Source organism: Urocitellus parryii, chromosome 11, assembly GCF_045843805.1.
Source record: "Urocitellus parryii isolate mUroPar1 chromosome 11, mUroPar1.hap1, whole genome shotgun sequence".
In the NCBI taxonomy this organism is placed as follows: Eukaryota; Metazoa; Chordata; class Mammalia; order Rodentia; family Sciuridae; genus Urocitellus; species Urocitellus parryii.
Genome location: NC_135541.1, coordinates 29,860,729 through 29,878,610, shown reverse-complemented (window position 1 = coordinate 29,878,610; position 17,882 = coordinate 29,860,729). Strand labels below are relative to the sequence as shown.

At 38.5% G+C, this 17,882-nt stretch overlaps 3 protein-coding genes across 15 annotated transcripts in view; 2 read left to right on the top strand and 1 right to left on the bottom strand.

Annotated features, from left to right (window-relative positions):
* Positions 1-2,743, top strand: part of Ipp (intracisternal A particle-promoted polypeptide) — a 33,965-nt gene extending 31,222 nt beyond the window's left edge. For 8 of the 9 annotated variants that reach the window (XM_026397679.2, XM_077791267.1, XM_026397678.2 and 5 more), the window contains one exon: positions 348-2,743. In XM_026397679.2, coding sequence (XP_026253464.1) covers positions 348-572 — 225 coding nt within the window. In that variant the 3' untranslated portion in view covers positions 573-2,743. The remainder of the gene's footprint in view (positions 1-347) is intronic. The other variant, XM_077791269.1, reaches the window with a different exon arrangement.
* A 2,421-nt stretch (positions 2,744-5,164) lies between these two features.
* Positions 5,165-12,507, bottom strand: Tmem69 (transmembrane protein 69). Of its 4 annotated transcripts, none has more exons than XM_026397685.2 (4): positions 12,429-12,507; positions 9,077-9,160; positions 7,501-7,638; positions 5,165-6,232 (listed from the first exon to the last, which is right to left on the bottom strand). In XM_026397685.2, exons 3-4 carry the CDS (start codon positions 7,540-7,542, stop codon positions 5,537-5,539), a joined length of 738 nt encoding a protein of 245 aa, XP_026253470.2. In that variant the 5' UTR covers positions 7,543-7,638; positions 9,077-9,160; positions 12,429-12,507; the 3' UTR covers positions 5,165-5,536. The 4 variants fall into 4 exon arrangements, with proteins under 4 accessions (XP_026253470.2, XP_026253475.2, XP_026253473.2 ...); XM_026397690.2 differs by having other exon boundaries at positions 7,501-7,635; XM_026397688.2 differs by lacking the exon at positions 12,429-12,507 and adding an exon at positions 11,470-11,703.
* Gpbp1l1 (GC-rich promoter binding protein 1 like 1) overlaps positions 11,972-17,882 on the top strand; it is a 42,706-nt gene continuing 36,795 nt past the window's right edge. The window contains exon 1 of one of the 2 annotated variants that reach the window (XM_077790969.1): positions 11,972-12,078. The gene's annotated coding sequence lies outside the window, so the exon portion shown is untranslated. Of the gene's footprint in view, positions 12,079-12,575; positions 12,730-17,882 lie in introns of those variants that run through there. The other variant, XM_077790968.1, reaches the window with a different exon arrangement.

Genomic DNA, 17,882 nt, shown 5'->3' with positions numbered 1-17,882 from the left:
GTTTCCTATTATTTTCCTCTAAGTTCATTATTTTGTCCATGCCAACTCATTAATTTAAAAATGTTCTAAATAAATCTACCTGGATTGTTAGTTTGAGATTTAAATGTGTTTGAGATTTAAAAAGAACCAGAATATCTGACTTATTTTTAATATTGTTTTAGTTATCAATATTGTTTTATTTATTTATTTTTATGTAGTGCTGAGAATTGAACCCAGTGCTTCACACATGCTAGGCAAGCTCTCTACCACCGAGCTACAACCCCAGCCCAGAATATCTGACTTTTTAGAGATGTTCTCATTACCATTTTCTGACACTACTAACATTTATATTTTTCTCTTTTAACCAGGAAAAGTGGGTTGAAGTTGCCTCAATGAAAGTGCCTAGAGCAGGCATGTGTGTTGTAGCAGTCAATGGTCTTCTGTATGTTTCTGGAGGCCGTTCTTCCAGCCATGATTTCTTAGCCCCAGGTACCTTGGACTCAGTTGAAGTTTACAACCCTCATTCAGATACCTGGACAGAAATTGGTAACATGATCACTAGTCGTTGTGAAGGGGGTATTGCTGTACTATGAAACATAAGGCATAAGCACACAAGCAACATTTTGAAAATGTATGATCTGATCTTTTGCAAATCAAATATTTATTTGGTTATAGGATGAGTTTTATATGTATTGGGTAGGTAAGTGACTAATAAGTAATTTTTCTAAAAATGTGAATGAGAAAGGATATGGAATATATCCTAAATTAATAAAGAACTCACACAAACTTGCCAAACTTACCAACAATAGAATTGGTGTTTATGCTCTCAAATTGTCCAATTAAAAATTGTTCTAATTGTAAGAATAAGAATTGTTTGCTAGAAGCTTCTGAGGAGTAACCTTGTTGGCTATTTTTCCAATGCAATTCAAATTGTAACATAACCTGTATATTATGTAGGATTGTTTGCTAAAAGCTTCTGAGAAATAACCTTGTTGGCTATTTTTCCAATGCAATTCAAATTGTAACATAACCTGTATATTATGTAGGAATAATATCCATGAGACAGTTTAAAGATTTGAATCAATGCAGAGCATGGTTTTCTATGGCCATAGTTTAACCTGCAGAGAAAAGCCAGTGAAACAAGTTCCTACTTTTATTTGATGGCAATTTTTACTAGCTCCAAACATTTTATTGGCAGCAGGTATAGTAGGAGGGTGTGTAGCTAATAAATAGGTAAGGTTTTGCTTGTCGATAGCCTAAGAAAAACTTTTACTTGTTCATTTTTTTTTGTCTTGAGTCTGAGAATGCAAGTAGGGAATTAAGAGGAGGTCCTTAGTGACAGTCTTTGATTGAAATAGATGTTGTAATGGGTGATGGAGCATGGCAAATCGTATTTCACATCTAGACATTTCTTCCTTAATTTCTAGATACCAAAATTATCTGCTTGGCTTTAGGAAGAGAGATTTTTGTTAATTTATCAAGCTTTGTGAACTTTATTTGTACTTGGACAAGCCTAAGTTTACTACAAAGCTATTGCCTGGAGAAGGCTGAATTATAGGTATACCTTGAGCATCCCTAATCTGAAATCTTTAGTCTGAAACTTCTGGAATGTTAATATAATGCTCAAAACGTTTTGGATTTTGGAGTATTTTTTACTTTGGATTTTCAGGATAGGGATGTTCACTCAGTAAAATCTATGTAAATATTCCAAAATCTGAAACACTTTTGGTCCCAGGCATTTCAGATAAGGAATGCTCAACCTGTACCTGTGAAACTTTTTATAGATAATGACTCATAAGTATAAGCTAAAATGCCCTTCTCATCCAAAATTTGTTCTCAAAATTTCTCCTTTTCCCTTGAGAAGCATTCTAAAGAAGTATTTTCAGGGCTGGGGATGTGGCTCAAGCGGTAGCGCGCCATGCCTGGCATGCGTGCGGCCCGGGTTCGATCCTCAGCACCACATACCAACAAAGATGTTGTGTCCGCCGAGAACTAAAAAATAAATATTAAAAATTCTCTCTCTCTCTCTCTCTCTCTCTCTCTCTCTCCTCTCTCACTAAAAAAAAAAAAAAAAAAAAAGTATTTTCAGTTCTGAAAATTTATCATGTGTACGGATAATCACTTTTAAGTTATTTCTACTGGCCATATGTATTAAAGGTTCTGCATACAATAAAGTTAACTAATTCAAGGATTTGATTTCCTATTTCTTTACTAAGGTCTTTTAGTTTATTGTTAGAAGCATCAACAGCTTATTTAAATAGAAAACTTTGGTCAGCATTAAAGATTTGGGTAGCATTCATTTCCAAATATGTTGGTTTGGCCCACAAGGATATTTTCTTTCATAACTTAACTAAAATTCTTGTATTAGGAAAAGCTTATGTACAGAGAAGCCTGTGTCCTGTTCTGTGAGGTATCCTAAGAGTCTAAACAGTCTCACAGATGCCTGTTTGGAATCTGTAAGATAGGAAAGAATAAGTATCAAGATGATCTGTAGACTACAAAAGCTCTAACTCATGTGCCTTTAATATTTCTGGTTATAGAGAATCTGCCTTCTGGTTCAAAGCAGATTTACAAAATACTCCTACAGTTTCATTCTCAGTATTGCCTAGTACCAACCTAAAATGGCACTATGAAGAGAGATGTTTTACACTGTCATGGCAGAAATGTAATGTCAAAACAATCAGTTTTGGGGTTTAACAGGTCCAGAAGATCACTGAAAATAGTTAAGTGTAAAACATGCTTATTGTTTCCTAGATAATGACGAGATTTTTTTGAAAAAGAGAATGTACTAATAAAGTATGTAGCTTTTTAAATTTTCTTTGTATTAACTTATTAGTTTAGTAGTTACATTTTTGGATTTCTAAACTGGAGTAGAATTACATATTTAGTTTTAATTCCATTTTATGAACAACAATTAAAGTAGTCTTTCTTCAGGGCTAGGGTTGTATTTTAGCTCTGTGGTAGAGTGCTTGCCTAAAGTGTGAGGCACTGGGTTCGATCCTCAGCACCATATAAAAGTAAATAAATAAAATAAAGGCATTGTGTCCATCTACAACTAAAAATATATTTAAAAAAAATAAAGTAGTCTTCAAAATGTTTGAATTCAGTATGCTTCTAAATATCCTGTTTAGTACAGGCACAGTAGCACATGCCACTCTCAGAGGCTCATGCAAAGGATAATTTTAGGCCAACAATTTAAAGTCATCTGGGCAACATTTGTGACATTGTGTCATGTATATATTTATATGTGTATCATATATATTTATATTTAGTTGTAGATGGACACAGTACCTCTATTTTATTTGTTTTTATATGGTGCTGGGGATCAAATTGAGTGCCCCACGCATTCTAGGAAAGCACTCTACCACTGAGCCACAACTCCGGCCCCCGTGACACTGTATCTTGAGGGTAAAAATAAAAAAGCAAACAAATAAATAAAAAGCACAACAAATTTACTAAAGAGAGAGAGAAAAAAAGTCAGACATAATGACACATAACCTGTAATCCCAGCTATTCAGGAGGCTGAAGCAAAAAGAAATGAGTTCAAGGCCAGCCTGAACAATTTAGCAAGACCCTGTCTCAAAATAAAATAAAAAGGAATAAGAACATAGCTCACTGGTTGAGCACTTGCCTAGCATGTTCTAGGCCCTGGGTTCCATACTGAGTACTGCAAAAGAAAAAAACAAAACAACAACAAAAATCCCCAACTGTCCAATGTACTAAATTGAATGTTCTTAAAAATCAGTTTTAAGAATACACTAATTCACCTACAAAATAGCAATTTTTAAGTGAAATTAACCAATTATCTTAAAAATATGACTTGTTCCTATGTTGGAAGTAACAGAGTTAACTGAGACTAAGGAAAAGTTTAGTGTAGTGTATATGCAATTTAGAAGCAAAGAAGTTCCTTAATCTGAATAGAATTTGAGTTACAGATTAACCTTATTCCCTATGTAAAAGCCCTATCTCTGAGTAAAGTCACATGCTAAAGGGATTAGGAAGACTTTAACACACAATTCAACCCATAAGAAAGTAAACAAAATTATTGCTCTTCACAGTAGGAATTACTGGAACATTAATCTTATAATTTGTAAAATTTGTTAACTGACAATTTCTTATATTGTACAAAGACAGCACACTCCAAGTGATATGATTTATTAATTTGTACTTAATGCCACCTAAATTTTTTGTGAAACTAAAAATTCTAGAGACTAGGTTTTCAAGTTAAAATCCAAGTGATTGCTTTTGCTTTTTTTTTTTTTTAAGCTTCTCTATGAATTAATAGACATAGAACTAGATAGGCTGGTTCATTAGAATATAAAGTTGGTTCTATTTGAGTTTTATCATTTATATGTAATAGTGATTTTATTTTTTACTTTGTTTGGTGTTGGAGGTAAAGCTGTATCTATATATATCATGCCAAATAGCCTCATAAATACTATATGTCTCCATTTCTTCTCTCATATAGCTTTCTCTCATGATATTGTTCCCTGTTGATTCTGGAGCCACAAATCCTTTAAGCCCATAAAACTAAGTTATACCAGGTAAAATAAAATACCCACGAGGAACTGCAGTGAAACTCCATGTAACCAACTATTTTCAGGCATTCACAGATGCATATTTTCTTTGTAAAGTGGGAAAATGTGTGTGTTATGTTTCTTTTTTTCCGAATTTCTTTTCTTTTTTTCTAAATTTCTTTAGTTAGAGGTGGACACAGCGTCTTTATTTTACTGCTAGTGCTGAGATGGAACCCACTGCCTCACACATGCTAGGCGTATGCTCTACCACTGAGCCCCAGCACCAGCCCCCAATTTCTTTTTAAACTGGGAAATTTGGCTGCCCAGAAATGTATGAAAATGTAAACATATAGTTCAAAGTCAATAAAATGACACCCACACATCTACTGTCCTGGCCCAGAAGCAGTTCATCATTAATGACAGGCAATTCATGTCCTGTATCTTACAGGGGTCTTCCCCAACCTCCAATAGGAAACCATTATAGCACGTTTTAGATCACTCATTTCCTTTTTCAACTGTATGTTTACGCCTATGTATAAAATCCCCAGTGCCCCATTTCCTGGTTTTGATAATTCTATATCATGGGGAGCCATTGAATTTCTTTTTAATATTTTTATTAGTGCATTACAGTTGCATATGTGTTTGTTTTAATGATTATAAGGCTCTAACAGGATTAAAAAAAAACTTTATTTTATTTATTTTTCTATGTGGTACTGAGGATCAAACCCAGGGTCTTGCTTTTTTATTTTACATTTTTCAAGATCAAACATTGAAATGTTTAAGTGGATGACATATCATTCATAAAAAGACTGAATGTAAATCAACCTAATATGGCATGACAAAGACCTGTTAGGAATTTTCCTGTTCTTTCTCAAGCAATTACTATGAAATAATTTTTAGAAATGAAAAACAACATATAAAGAACTACCACTGCTAGTGAAGGGGAAAAAGCCAAACAGAGATAAAAGGTCATGCCAAAATGCAACTTTACAAAATAGTTTTATATTTATTCTACTTGACCAAATAGTTTTATATTTATTCTACTTGGGTCCTTTCTCTGGATAAATATCTTTAAGTAGTAACGTGACTACAAATGAAAAAAAAGCCACTAAAGTGACAAGTATTCTTAGAGCCTTGAACCAGTTGGGATAATGTGGCAAGAGAAAAAGTTCAACATGTAATGCTATCCCCAAACCTATTATTACTAAGACTATGGCTTCACTGAGTCCTTCAGAAAAAAGGATGGCAAACCATGAAAACACAACAGGAGTTGCACTATTAGCTAAATTAAGATAGTCTGGTTTAGCTGGACTACCTTCTGGCAGAGCAAAACCCCATCTTACTCCTCCCAAGAAAGATAGGAAACTGGCGCCATAAGCCATCTGAGTAAAAGCTAATTCAGGGATATAAGTCTTGGTCATGACCATGATCAATGGTGGAGCAATGAAAGGGATTAGCCCTGCCAAAGTTATATATAATGCTGGCTTTGGGCTGTCAGGCAGGTAAGTGATGGTGCTCGGTGGCCTGGCTGGAAGTACTACTTGCTTCTGCTTCTTCTTAAAGCTGCATGGGGATGTATGATACCATCGTGTCTTACTCATACATACTGGAAATGATGGGAAAACACAAGATGTAGGAAAAAAAAGGAATAAGTTCTGATGAAGAGATGATTTGAGAGAAAGTATATCTATTCTCCTTCTGGTTCCCATGCTCATTGTGAATGGGTACTTCAGCATCTATAAAGAAAACAACCAGAAAACAAAATTAAAACAAACAAAATGAAACCCACTAGATTTTTAGTTAATTCCAATCTGAAAACAAACAACAAAAAGGTAAACACAACACCACCATCACCCTTTCTATTAGCACATCAAACTTTACAGATGGGTTGAATTGACAAGAGATTTCCCTCATGACATTGCCAGAGTAATGTTATTATTGTTATTATTTTTTGCAATCCTCCTGCCTCAGCCTCCTGTTTGTATTAAACAAGTATACACTATATCCCATAAACATGTGTAATTCCTGTCAATTAAAAATAAAAAATATATGAATTATTAAACTTACTGAAACACAGAAATTGCTATACAACATGCAAAAGAAACTAGCAAATAGAACTAGTGATCTATTTTGACCTACCACTAATTTTATGCCATGAAGAAATATCTTTATGAAGAGCAGGTAAACACAAGGTCTTTAGCACTAGCCCTTCTAAACTGTCTCTTCTATCTATCTTTCTATTGTTTATCTCTTCTATTTATAAAGTACAAAAGAAGAAGTGATTAACTTTCCATAGCTGTATGCCTTTATACATGTCTCTGCCTAGAGTTCTAGCTCCTACTATTTACATTTTTTCTTAAAATTTGTCTTTAAGCTTTCCTGAATATCTCTCCAATCTGACTTTAGGCTCCTGTATGAATATCCTATGCAAACTTCCATAATTCTTCTCACAGTGAATTAAAACTATGTGTTAACTGTCATTGTTTTAGTAGACTCAAGAGCTAGGACCATTTATTTTCACTGCCTTTAAAGGTACATAGCCAGAGTAATTACCTTTTCTTCTTATACAATGCTTTAGTAAGCAGATGCTAGACTTCAACTAAGCAGAACAATAATCTAAAAAAGTGTTGGATGAAACAAAGTGTTAACAGTTATGTAAGAATCTTGATGATTCTTCAAACATGCTAGGAATGATCCCAAAACTTTTCCCCCTTTTGTCTCCATTTGGAATGCTCTTCTTCCAGCTATCTGTATGGTCCAGTCCCTTATTTCTGACCCTGCTATATGAAACACTATTCTTGATATTCCTTATTCCCTTTTCTCACTATATAGTTCTCCACAATACTTACTACTTGAATTACTAAATATTTTACTTTGTATTTTATCCAATTCTCCTTCCCCCACTTGAATACATAAAAATAAAAACTTGTGTCATTTTTTCTGTACTGCCCCAGCCACAGCAGTTCTTGGCAAACAGTGCTTAATATTTGCTGAATAAACCAACCTTTGAAGATGTTTGAGAAAACCTCTGGATGAAGTGAAGCATACTGGCCCCTATTAAGTCTTGTTCAGGAAGATGTCAAGCAGTTCTGATTACTGTATTTTTACATCTAAGTGGAGGGTTTACATCAGAAGCATGCTGCTGTATATAAAACAAGATATCATTTAATTTTCCTCATTTTATACATTTTTCCCAGTACTTGGGGTAGAATCCAGGGACTTGTGGATGCTAATATCTCCCAACCCTTTTTAATTTTTATTTTATGTGTATGTGGTGCTGGGGATTGACCCAGGGCCTTGCACAGTAGGTAAGCACTCTATCACTGAGCTATACTCCTAGTCCTTTAATTTTTTTTAAAACATTTATTTTTTAGGTGTAGATGAACACAACACAATGTCTTTATTTTTATGTGGTGCTGAGGATTGAACCCGGATCCCACCCATGCTAGGCGAGTGCTCTACCACTGAGCCACAATCCCAGCCCCCAGTCCTTTAATTTTTTTTTTTTTAAAGAGAGAGAGAGAGAATTTTTTTTAATATTTATTTTTTTTAGTTCTCAGCGGACACAACATCTTTGTTTGTATGTGGTGCTGAGGATCGAACCCGGGCTGCACGCATGCCAGGCGAGCACGCTACCGCTTGAGCCACATCCCCAGCCCCAGTCCTTTAATTTTTTTAAAAAAAATTTTGTAGTTATAGATGGACAGAATGCCTTTATTTTATTTTTATGTGGTGTTAAGGACGGAACCTAGTGTCTCACACATGCGAATCAAGTGCTCAGCCCCTGAGCTATAGCCTCAGCCCTCCCAGTCCTTTTTTTTTTTTTTTTTGCATTACAATTCTTAACACACATATACACCACAATTTTCCAGTCCTTTAATTTTTGAGATAGGATCTTGCTAAGTTGCTGAGGCTGGCCTTGAACTTGTACCCTCCAGCCTCGGCCTCCACTATACAGGAATTATAGGTATGTACCATCCTACTCCATTTAACACATCAATTTTTAAAAAGTAGTAACTCATGGGAATTTTTTCCATACAACAGAATTTCCTTTGAAAAGAATCACAAACATTTTCAAAGAATCAGTAACACATGAAGGAAATATATATTTTTCTCACCTGTACTGTCCTTCTAGCTTTGGCTGTTTGGTTTAACAGAAATAGTAATGCACAGGGACATAGAAGATCTGAATTTTACAAATGCCTCTACCACTTCCCTAGCTGTGTGATATTGGGCACAGTTTTTCCTTGAGTCCCAGCTTTAAAACTGAAGGTCATAGCCTCCCTGTTTCTTTTAATTATCTATCCACCTTAATTATCTACTTTGGAGCTTAAGAGTTTACAGCTCAAAATAATCACAGCAGCAACAAATACAATTTAGTTATGAGCCAGGCACCAAAACTACATGTTTTATATGCATTAACTTTACTGCTCACAATAACCTTAGTAACTGGATACTGAGACAGACTGACCTATTAGAGTGAACACTTTGGTGTCAAACAATCTGGGTTGGAACCCTGGCTCCACCCCTTACTAGCTGTGGATAAATTACTTAACATTGTTATGGTGCAGTTCACTCACCTTTTAAATAAAGGGCCTGGGAGTATAGATCCGAAGCAGAGTGACTGTCCAGGACACAGGGATCCCTGGGTTCAATCCTTGGCACTACAAAAACAAGTAAGAGTAGTAACAGCTACTTCACAGGTGGTTGTAAAAGTTTAGTTAAATGTAATAGCTGAGAACTGTCCCTAACACAAAGCAAGCACTCAATATTAACAGTTATTCTTAAACTAGGTGTGGTGGCCTATGCCTATTATCCCAGTGGCTCAGGAGGCTGAGGCAGGAGGATCTCAAGTCCAAACCCAGCCTCAGCAATTTAGTAATGCCTTAAGCAACTCAGCAAGACCTTGTCTCTTAAAAACATAAAAAAGGCCTGGAAATGTGGCTCAGTGGTTAAACACCTCTAGGTTCAATCTCCAATACAAAAACAAAACAGTTATTCTTGTCTTACTCTGGAGGGACTGGTAAAGAACCTGATTAACTTAAGCAACCAAGTTAATGGAAATGAGTGAAATTGTGAATCTAAATCTGTCAGTCCCATTCTCTTTTTTTTAATGATACAATGTGGTTTTTGTCGTAACACATTTATTTTTTATGTGGTGCTAAGTATCAAAACCAATCCCTCACACATGCTAGGTAAATGCTCTACCTCTGAGCTTCGATACCAGCCCCTGATATTCCCATTCTTGAGAAACTCGATGTTTCAAAAAACAAAACTTAGCCAGGTTTGGAGTCACAGGCCTGTACTCCCGGTAACTGGGGAGGCTGAGGCAGGAGGGTAGCAAGTGCCAGTTATCTGTGGGCTTCCAAGTACTTTGGATAACACCTAAACCCTGACACCCCACACCTCCACTTTTGATCAAAATCAATTTCTTAGGGCTTTCCAAATCATACCATTTAAAATCTCAACCTTACCCCTACCTTCATCAGGGACTCCCTAACCACTGTGACACGTGAGTATTAAAGCAAAGACTGGGGGGCAGGGGATGTGGCTCAAGCGGTAGCTCGCTCGCCTGGCATGTGTGCGGCCCGGGTTCGATCCTCAGCACCACATACCAACAAAGATGTTGTGTCTGCCGAGAACTAAAAAATAAATATTAAAAATTCTCTCTCTCTCTCTCTCTCTCCCCCTCACTCTCTCTTTAAAAAAAAAAATATTAAAAAAAAAAAATTAAAGCAAAGACTGGGGCTGGGGATGTGGCTCAAGCGGTAGCGCGCTTGCCTGGCATGCGTGCGGCCCGGGTTCGATCCTCAGCACCACATACCAACAAAGATGTTGTGTCTGCCGAGAACTAGAAAATAAATATTAAAAATTCTCTCTCTCCTCTCTCACTCTCTCTTTAAGAAAAAAAAGCAAAGACTGAAGACGAATGGGTGACACCACGGAGTTAAAGTACAAAGACCCCAGGGCTAATCTACCCATTTCAGGTGACTCTTTTTTTTTTTTTTTTTGGTCCCAGGACTGAACGTCTGTGGCTTTTTTTATTATTTGAGACAGGGGCTTGCTAAGTTGCTTAGGGCCTCAGTAAATTGCTGAGGCTGGCCTCAATCTTGCAATCCTCTTGCCTCAGCCTCCCGAGTCGCTAGCGTGCGCTACCACGTCGTGTTCCAATTCGTATAAAAACTTTCAAATGTTCCCATTTCCTCAATGGAAGGAGTGCAAATTGCAAGGCTCAAGCCGACATTTTAGGAAAGGGAAAGGGTTTTGACGCAAGGATCTTCGGAAAATCTTGGCAAAAAGTACTCGCTTCTTCTATTACTACCGATCTCTTGATGACCGCGTCCCGAACGTGCACCTTTGTGGCCCAGATACTTAACTTACTTGCCAGCGTCGCGCCAGTAAAAAGGCAAGCTAAACTTCAAGGACAGGGATTCGCGGAAAGGCACAGTTCCGGAAAATCGAGTTATACACTCCTCACATCCTGGAACCCGAAAAAATGAGTCCGGGTGGGAACCTGACTTGGCGCAAACGTTCCCACGCCTGGTTTTCCGTCTTGACGTCATTCTTCTAAAAAAAATCTCAATTCTAGTTGAAGTCGACTGTTGAACAGGGTACCTGAACGGTCTCTCTTCCAGGATTCCAAGCTAACAGAATCTCCCTGCAGCTTCGGGAAGGTAGAGTGCAACCACTGAAACAATCTCAGTGATGGTAAAGGAGGAAAGTAGACGACTTGGAGTCTAGGTCAAGTGTGACTTGGCCAAATTGCCATCTCCGGAACTCATTTTACTTTGCAAAACAACGGAGTTGGATTGACCGGACACATCTTATTCCGTGTTATTGTTCTTTACTACTGTTGGGAAGGGAATGTTTTTACTTCATTCTCTTTCCTAGGACCTACAAACTTTTTTTAAGGAATAAAGAGCACAAAGAAGCAAGATCTTCACTTCTATGAAGCAAGGTTAGCGTTAAGAACCTTGGGTTTGGGGGATGATTCCTCTGCCACCCTCGGCTTCAATTTACTTCTTGTTTCTGTGACCTTGGGCAAGTCCCTTCTCTTCTTTGGGTCTCTTGTCAGTCTGTCAAAGGAAATTATACCAGGTAATCTGAGCGTCTTTCCGTCTTTAAGGATAAAGCCGAAGACAATTTGAAGAGCTCATTTGTCTAGGTGCCCACGCCGGGCACTTCCCCCCATGCTTCCGGATTCAGCTTGTCTACTTTTCTGGTTACCATCATTCTGATACGGCTGCAGAATAGGACCTGAGTAAACTCTACATAATAACTCTTCAAAGTCTTTGGGCTTTCACTTTATTTCCTTCTCTGGCATAGTAGCGCCGCCCCTTCCCGTCCTGCGATACCCAATGAGACGTCGGGTAGGAGAAACAGCTTCTCGCCTTACCAAAGGCGCAGGCCCGGTGAGAAACCCGCCCTACGTTGGGGCGGGGGCGCGACGCCTGCGGTGCCCAGGAACTACGGCTCCCGGCGGGTAACGCGCCGCGCCGACCCTCGCAGGCCTGTGGAGCAGAGCCCTGAGGCCCGCTGGGGGCTGGAGTCTCAAGGACACGCACGTGTGAAGGAGCGGAAGGTGGGCAGGGGTCGGGAAACACTGATCCTTCCGATACCGATTTGCTAGTTTTGGTTGAAGTAGTTCCGCGATGCGAGGTAGCCCAGAGGTGGAGTGTGGGAGGCTGAAGAAAGAATGGGCGGGGAAGACCGGGTACCCAAATACATTTCCACCCACTCATTCACCCGCGCCCAGGCCCGAGTGTTTGGCCTGGAGGATATGAAGGAAAACTACTAAACTCAGCTGGTCTTTGCCGTTCAGCACAAGGAAAGGCAAGGGATTCTACTCTGCACTGGGGCAAGAGCGACCGTGCACCACCTTGAGCCACGCCAAAGGGAGCTGGGGGCGGGGCAGGGAATAACCGCCATTACCTCGGCCGAACGTTGACAGTCTGAAACGCGGCGATCCCCAGCAGTGTCACCGGAGCAGTGCCTTGCGCATGCGCTGTTGCGGGTGGGCGTGTATGAGGCGGGGTCGGGGGTGGGAGAAGGCCGGCTGGCTCTTCGCTCCTCCTCCACCCACTCTGCCCCTCCTGGGCCTTGTGGGCCGGGCAGCCATTTTGGGAAGAGCTTTGTTATGGTTGTGGGCTAGTCACCTTTGCCGGGCCAAGAAACTGGGGACGCGTCCTTAGACGCCGCGTCTTGTCCTTGGCTATAGCCCCGCCGCTGCTTGGTGAGTGGGAGTTCCGGACTGCGGAGCGGTAGGGGACCCTGGCGCCTTGGCTCAGCGCTGGGCTCCGCCCGGTGCCTCACCGGCCGTGTGTTAAAACTAGTTGGAGGAAGGTTTTACACAGGTGGTTGAGCACAGGTCCGCCGTGGGATGGGTGAGCGGAACCCACGGGTCCTGTAGTTCGGACGGGGCACCCCCTCCCCCGCGCGCGTGGAGCTTTGCACACGAGCGTCGCCGCCAGAGCGCGCCTACTTCACTTTAGTCTTGGGTCGGAACGCTCACCTGCGGCTCTCTGGCTTCTTCCTCTCGAGGCGTTACGGCTGCAAGGTGGTGGAGTGGCTCGGTTTACATGTTTCTTTTTCTTCCCTTAGAATGAGAACCAAAGGCTTTTATTAGGAAAACCTAGGAGGAAAAAGTCGTGTAAGTCAGATGTGGGATAGCTGAGGGGAAAAAGAGGAACTTTCACGTCCGCTGTCCCGGTTCTCCGTGGGAGCAGGGTGTTTTCATTTAGATTGTCTTTTCCAATGTCAACCAGGCCTCCTCTCCTGGGGAGAGAAAGCTGGTGATCTTGAAGTCTTCCAGCCAGTATCCCCCCCCCCCCCGTTTTAACTCTATTCCCCAATTCGTGGAATCCAAAAGAAAAGCTGAATCTAAAATGGCTGTAGCTAGGGGAAGTACCTTGTTCTTGGATAACTTAAATTCGTTAACATGTCGTAACATTTTTGATAGTTTTTCGCTATAAAACATTAACTGGATCTTTTGTTCTTTTAGTTGTTTTTATTTTTTATTATTGGTGTATTGAAGACTTCTTTTGTTAGGTGGAAACAAAGGTAGGGTTCTGAAAGTTTGCTTACTCCAAAAGTTTACTTAAGAATGGGTGCGGTTTTTGTTTTTTGATTTTGGAAGTTGCTTATAGCTCAAATTGTGCTGTGGTGTCAGTTTTATCTGCCATCGTTGTGCCCTGAGATTGGCTTGTTATTTATTGAAATTGTTGCTTTTAACTTTGATATTAATATATTGCTTACCAGGAAGACGCAGAGTTAATGGTGGTTTGTGTTTTAGTTTAATAACAGAACGTTCTTTTCTTTATAAGTTAACAACCAAAAATGAAATGAGTGATATTTTGGATTATCTTTTCTAAGATTTTTTTTTATATCTGTACTTGAAAGGAAATCGGGTGCTGTTAAACTAGGGACATTTACAATGGTGTGAGATAATTCAGCAAATGAAAACAGTTTAGATATGTGGCACCTGATTGTTGTGCCTTTTTAAACAAAGACTGTCATTTTGTTTACTTCTTAAAAACCAACAAAAAATAGATTCAGAAGTTTTAACTGCAAACAAAACTTCATAGATTGGAAACCAGAAACAGTAAATTTACAGTATTTGGAAAGGAACTTGAGTTTCAGGTTTCCCTTTAAAAGATAAAATAGTTAAAATGCTATTGTGAAAAAAAAATCGTCGAAGTTAGTAGTAAAACAAATAGTTCTCTTCCTTAGCATATGTCTTTCTACATTCTTTCAAACACATAAACTTATTTTGTCAATTCCCCTAGGAATTTTTCTGTACTTACCTTGGTGGTTTTACAACAAAATCATTTCAAGTTCTTTATAAAAATGACTATTTGCTTTGTGTTTTGACATTGTTGTTTACTATACTTGGGTGAAACTTTAACAGGGTACCCAAAACTGTACATGTTAATAAAAAAAACATTCTTTCAGTTCATTCTGGATAGTTTGTTTTCAGAGCTTTTAACTTGGGGGGATGGGGGAGATGGGAAGCCATTATTTTGAATGAATTCAACAGTTTTCTTACCAGTGGTTGTTTTAAAACCTTAGCTGAGAAAAGCACATTTGACCATTTTAATAAATATGGAATAATGAGAAATGTGGGAGTACTTTTTTTTTTTTTTAATAGTTGTTGATGGACAGCATGACTTTATTTTATTTATTTTTATGTGGTGCTGAGGATCGAACCCAGTGCCTCACACATGCTGGGTAAGTGTTCTGCCACTGAGCTACAGCCCCAGTCCTCTGAATCATATTTCAGTAGATTGTATATCTTGGTTTTATGGTTTTAGTCTAATGTACCAGGGACTGCCTGTTGCTCAGAATTCTTAGATACTGTTTTTTTGTGTGTGGTTTTTGTTGTTGTTGTTTGGAACTGAGGATTGAACTCAGGGGCACTTGACCACTGAGCCATATCCCCAGCCCTATTTTGTATTTTATTTAGAGACAGGGTCTCAGAGTTGCTTAGCACCTCAATTTTGATGAGGCTGGCTTTGAAGTTTTGAGGATCCTGAACCACTGAGATTACAGGCAAGGTAGCTACCACACCTGGCAATACTGTTTTATTCTCCCATTTTAGAGTTGAGAAGAATGAGACAGAGATTAATTCAGCTAGTAGGTAGAAGACAGTATTTGAGTCTAAGAAATGTGGGGGTTTTTGTTGTTGTTTGTTTGTTTTTTTGTTTTTTCCTTCTGTTTCTCCTTTTTTGGTGCTGGGTATCAAACCCAGGACAGTGCCATCTACCTCTGAGCTACAGTTGCCAGTCCAGAAACCTCTTAAGTTATTGTGCTTGACCCTATGACTGCTGCCTTTATACATGAAAGTAAGACTTGGAAAAATGAGAAGCAAAACAAAACCTTTTAAGGAATCCCAAATTAAAAAGTAGTTCATAAAAAAGGCAAATTTTGGTTTGTGTCATTTCAGACAGATGAGGGTCTGTTGGAATCTAGGTAATATACAGATAACATGCTTGCTGTCTCAGAAGTTGCTATAGTTGGTTGTGTCTGTAATTTAGTATGTGGTTATGCTGTTGGAGACCTTATGCCTCGAGTTATTTCTGAATCAGTAATTTTTATTTCCCACTAAAGTCTGCTCCAAACAAAATTGCCAGTATTTAAACTTAAGAAGTTCAATTCCTCTTAATTTATTTTTTTTGTCCATAGGTATCCCTTAACTAATAAGCAACATATATACCTAATATAATGTAAGTTAAATCTTTATAGGCAATTTCAAATATACTAGGGAAGTATTTAAAGATGTCTGTTGTTTCCTTTACTAAAGTAAATAATCAGCCTTTAATTGCTCTATTGGGCATATTTCACTTTTCAGCAAAAGAGATCAATCATTCTTTTAAGAAACACTGGAAGCTGTACTATCATGATAGTTTTGGTGTACTAGGAGCTGGAAATATTTGGATGATTTCATAAAACATTTCTGACACCAAAGAATTTTACAGTTTAACATATTAAGCATAAAAATACTTGCAGGATAACAACATAGCTTTTGGTCTTTCTTTTTTGTGTTGCTGGGAATCAAACCTAGGGCCTTGCACATTTTAGGCACATGCTCAGCCTACCTGTCTTTTCTTTCTTTTTTTTTTTTATATATTTTTTAGTTATAGATGGATGTAATATCTTTATTTCACTTATTCATTTTTATGTGATGCTGAGGATTGAACCCAGTGCCTCACATGTGCAAGGCAAGCACTCTGCCACTGAGCAACAACCCCAGCCCCCGTCTTTTCTTACAGAAGTAATTTTAATGTTCTCATTAAGTGCTCCTTGCCTCATGTTAATCTATAATTCTCTAGAGAATTACCACTATGAAGAAAGTTGGACAGTTGGCCACAGTGACACAGCCCTACAATTCCAACTACTCAGGAGGCTGAGACAGGAGGATTGCAAGTTTGAGACCGGCCTCAGCAATTTAGTGAGACCCTTTCTCAAAATAAAAAGGATTAGGGATGTACCTCAATGGTATAGTGTCCATGGGTTCAAACCCCAGTACCTCCCCCCACACACACACACAAAAATTGGACAGTAGTTTTATTAGTGGAGTAAAAATTTTTTTCTCCAGAAAACTCATTTAAGATTGTATCCTGCCAGGCATGGTGTTGCACACCTGTAACCCAATGGCTGGGAAGGCTGAGATATAAGGAACATAAGTTCAAGACTTGGCGCAGAAATTTAGGCTCTCAGGAACTTAGCAAGACCCTCTCTCTCAAAAACAAAAAAAACACTGGAGATGTAGCTCAGTGGTAAAGTATCCCTGTGTTCAGTCCTCAGTACCAAAAAAGTGTCTATTTTAAATTTAGCTTGCAAACCCTTTTTTGGCTTCTTGTAGGTTTAAATTTTAGTATATAAAAACTTCTGAGTAATTGCCGTCCTTGAAGTTTATAAGTATACAGAAAAGTTGGTTTGGGGCTTTTCAGTTGATTAATTAAAACTGCTGGCTTGAGGGTAGAGCACTGCTTTAGCGTTTAGGACCTCTTGGGTTCAATCCCAGCACCATACATGCACACAAATATTACAGGTATTCTACTTTTCATGCACTTTATTAATTACTTTGGTATGGTAGGAAGAACAGTGGGAATCATTTATTGTGGGTATCATGTTGGATGCTGTAAAATAATTCCAGTATATAATCTCGTTTCCTTTCAACACTTGTTTAAAATAGATTATATTAACGCTTCTCCAGATTTGTATACAGTTTTTCAGAAGGTAATTAATCTGGTAACATGGTAGGAAATGAGGATTTAGGCAGTTTTCTCTGTGATTCAAAAGGACAGTTTTCACCACTCATATAGAGAGATGGGATAATATGGTAGTAAAGGGCACCGCCGCTTTGTAGTGAAACAACCTGGATTAAATGTCAGCTTCACCATGTACACCTTGTGACCTTAGGAGAGTTACTCAGATGAAATTCTATGCATATTTCATCTGTTAAGTAGGGATAATAGTACCTTATTCTAGGGTTGTTGTGATAAATAAATAATATTTGTAGAGTTCTTAAAATGTTGTCTCATAATAATCACTTTGTGATTTGTTTGATGATATTGACATTAATGAATCTCTTACATACCATTCTAATGAAATTCAGTGATATCTTGGCACACAGAGTAGTTTCCCTTATTAGATGTTACTTTTCAGTTGACTTTTTAATTTGATTCAGGATCCAGGTTCCCACATAACTGCAATTGGCTAACATCCTTTGAGCCTCTTTTCATTAGTTTCCCCTTCATTTTTTCCCTTGCATTTTGTTAAAAAGAAACCAGGTCATTTGTTTTGCAAAGTTTCTCATATTCTAGATTTTCCTGATTCTCTGTAAATTGGTAGTTGATACAGAGACTTAGATTGCAATTTGATGTG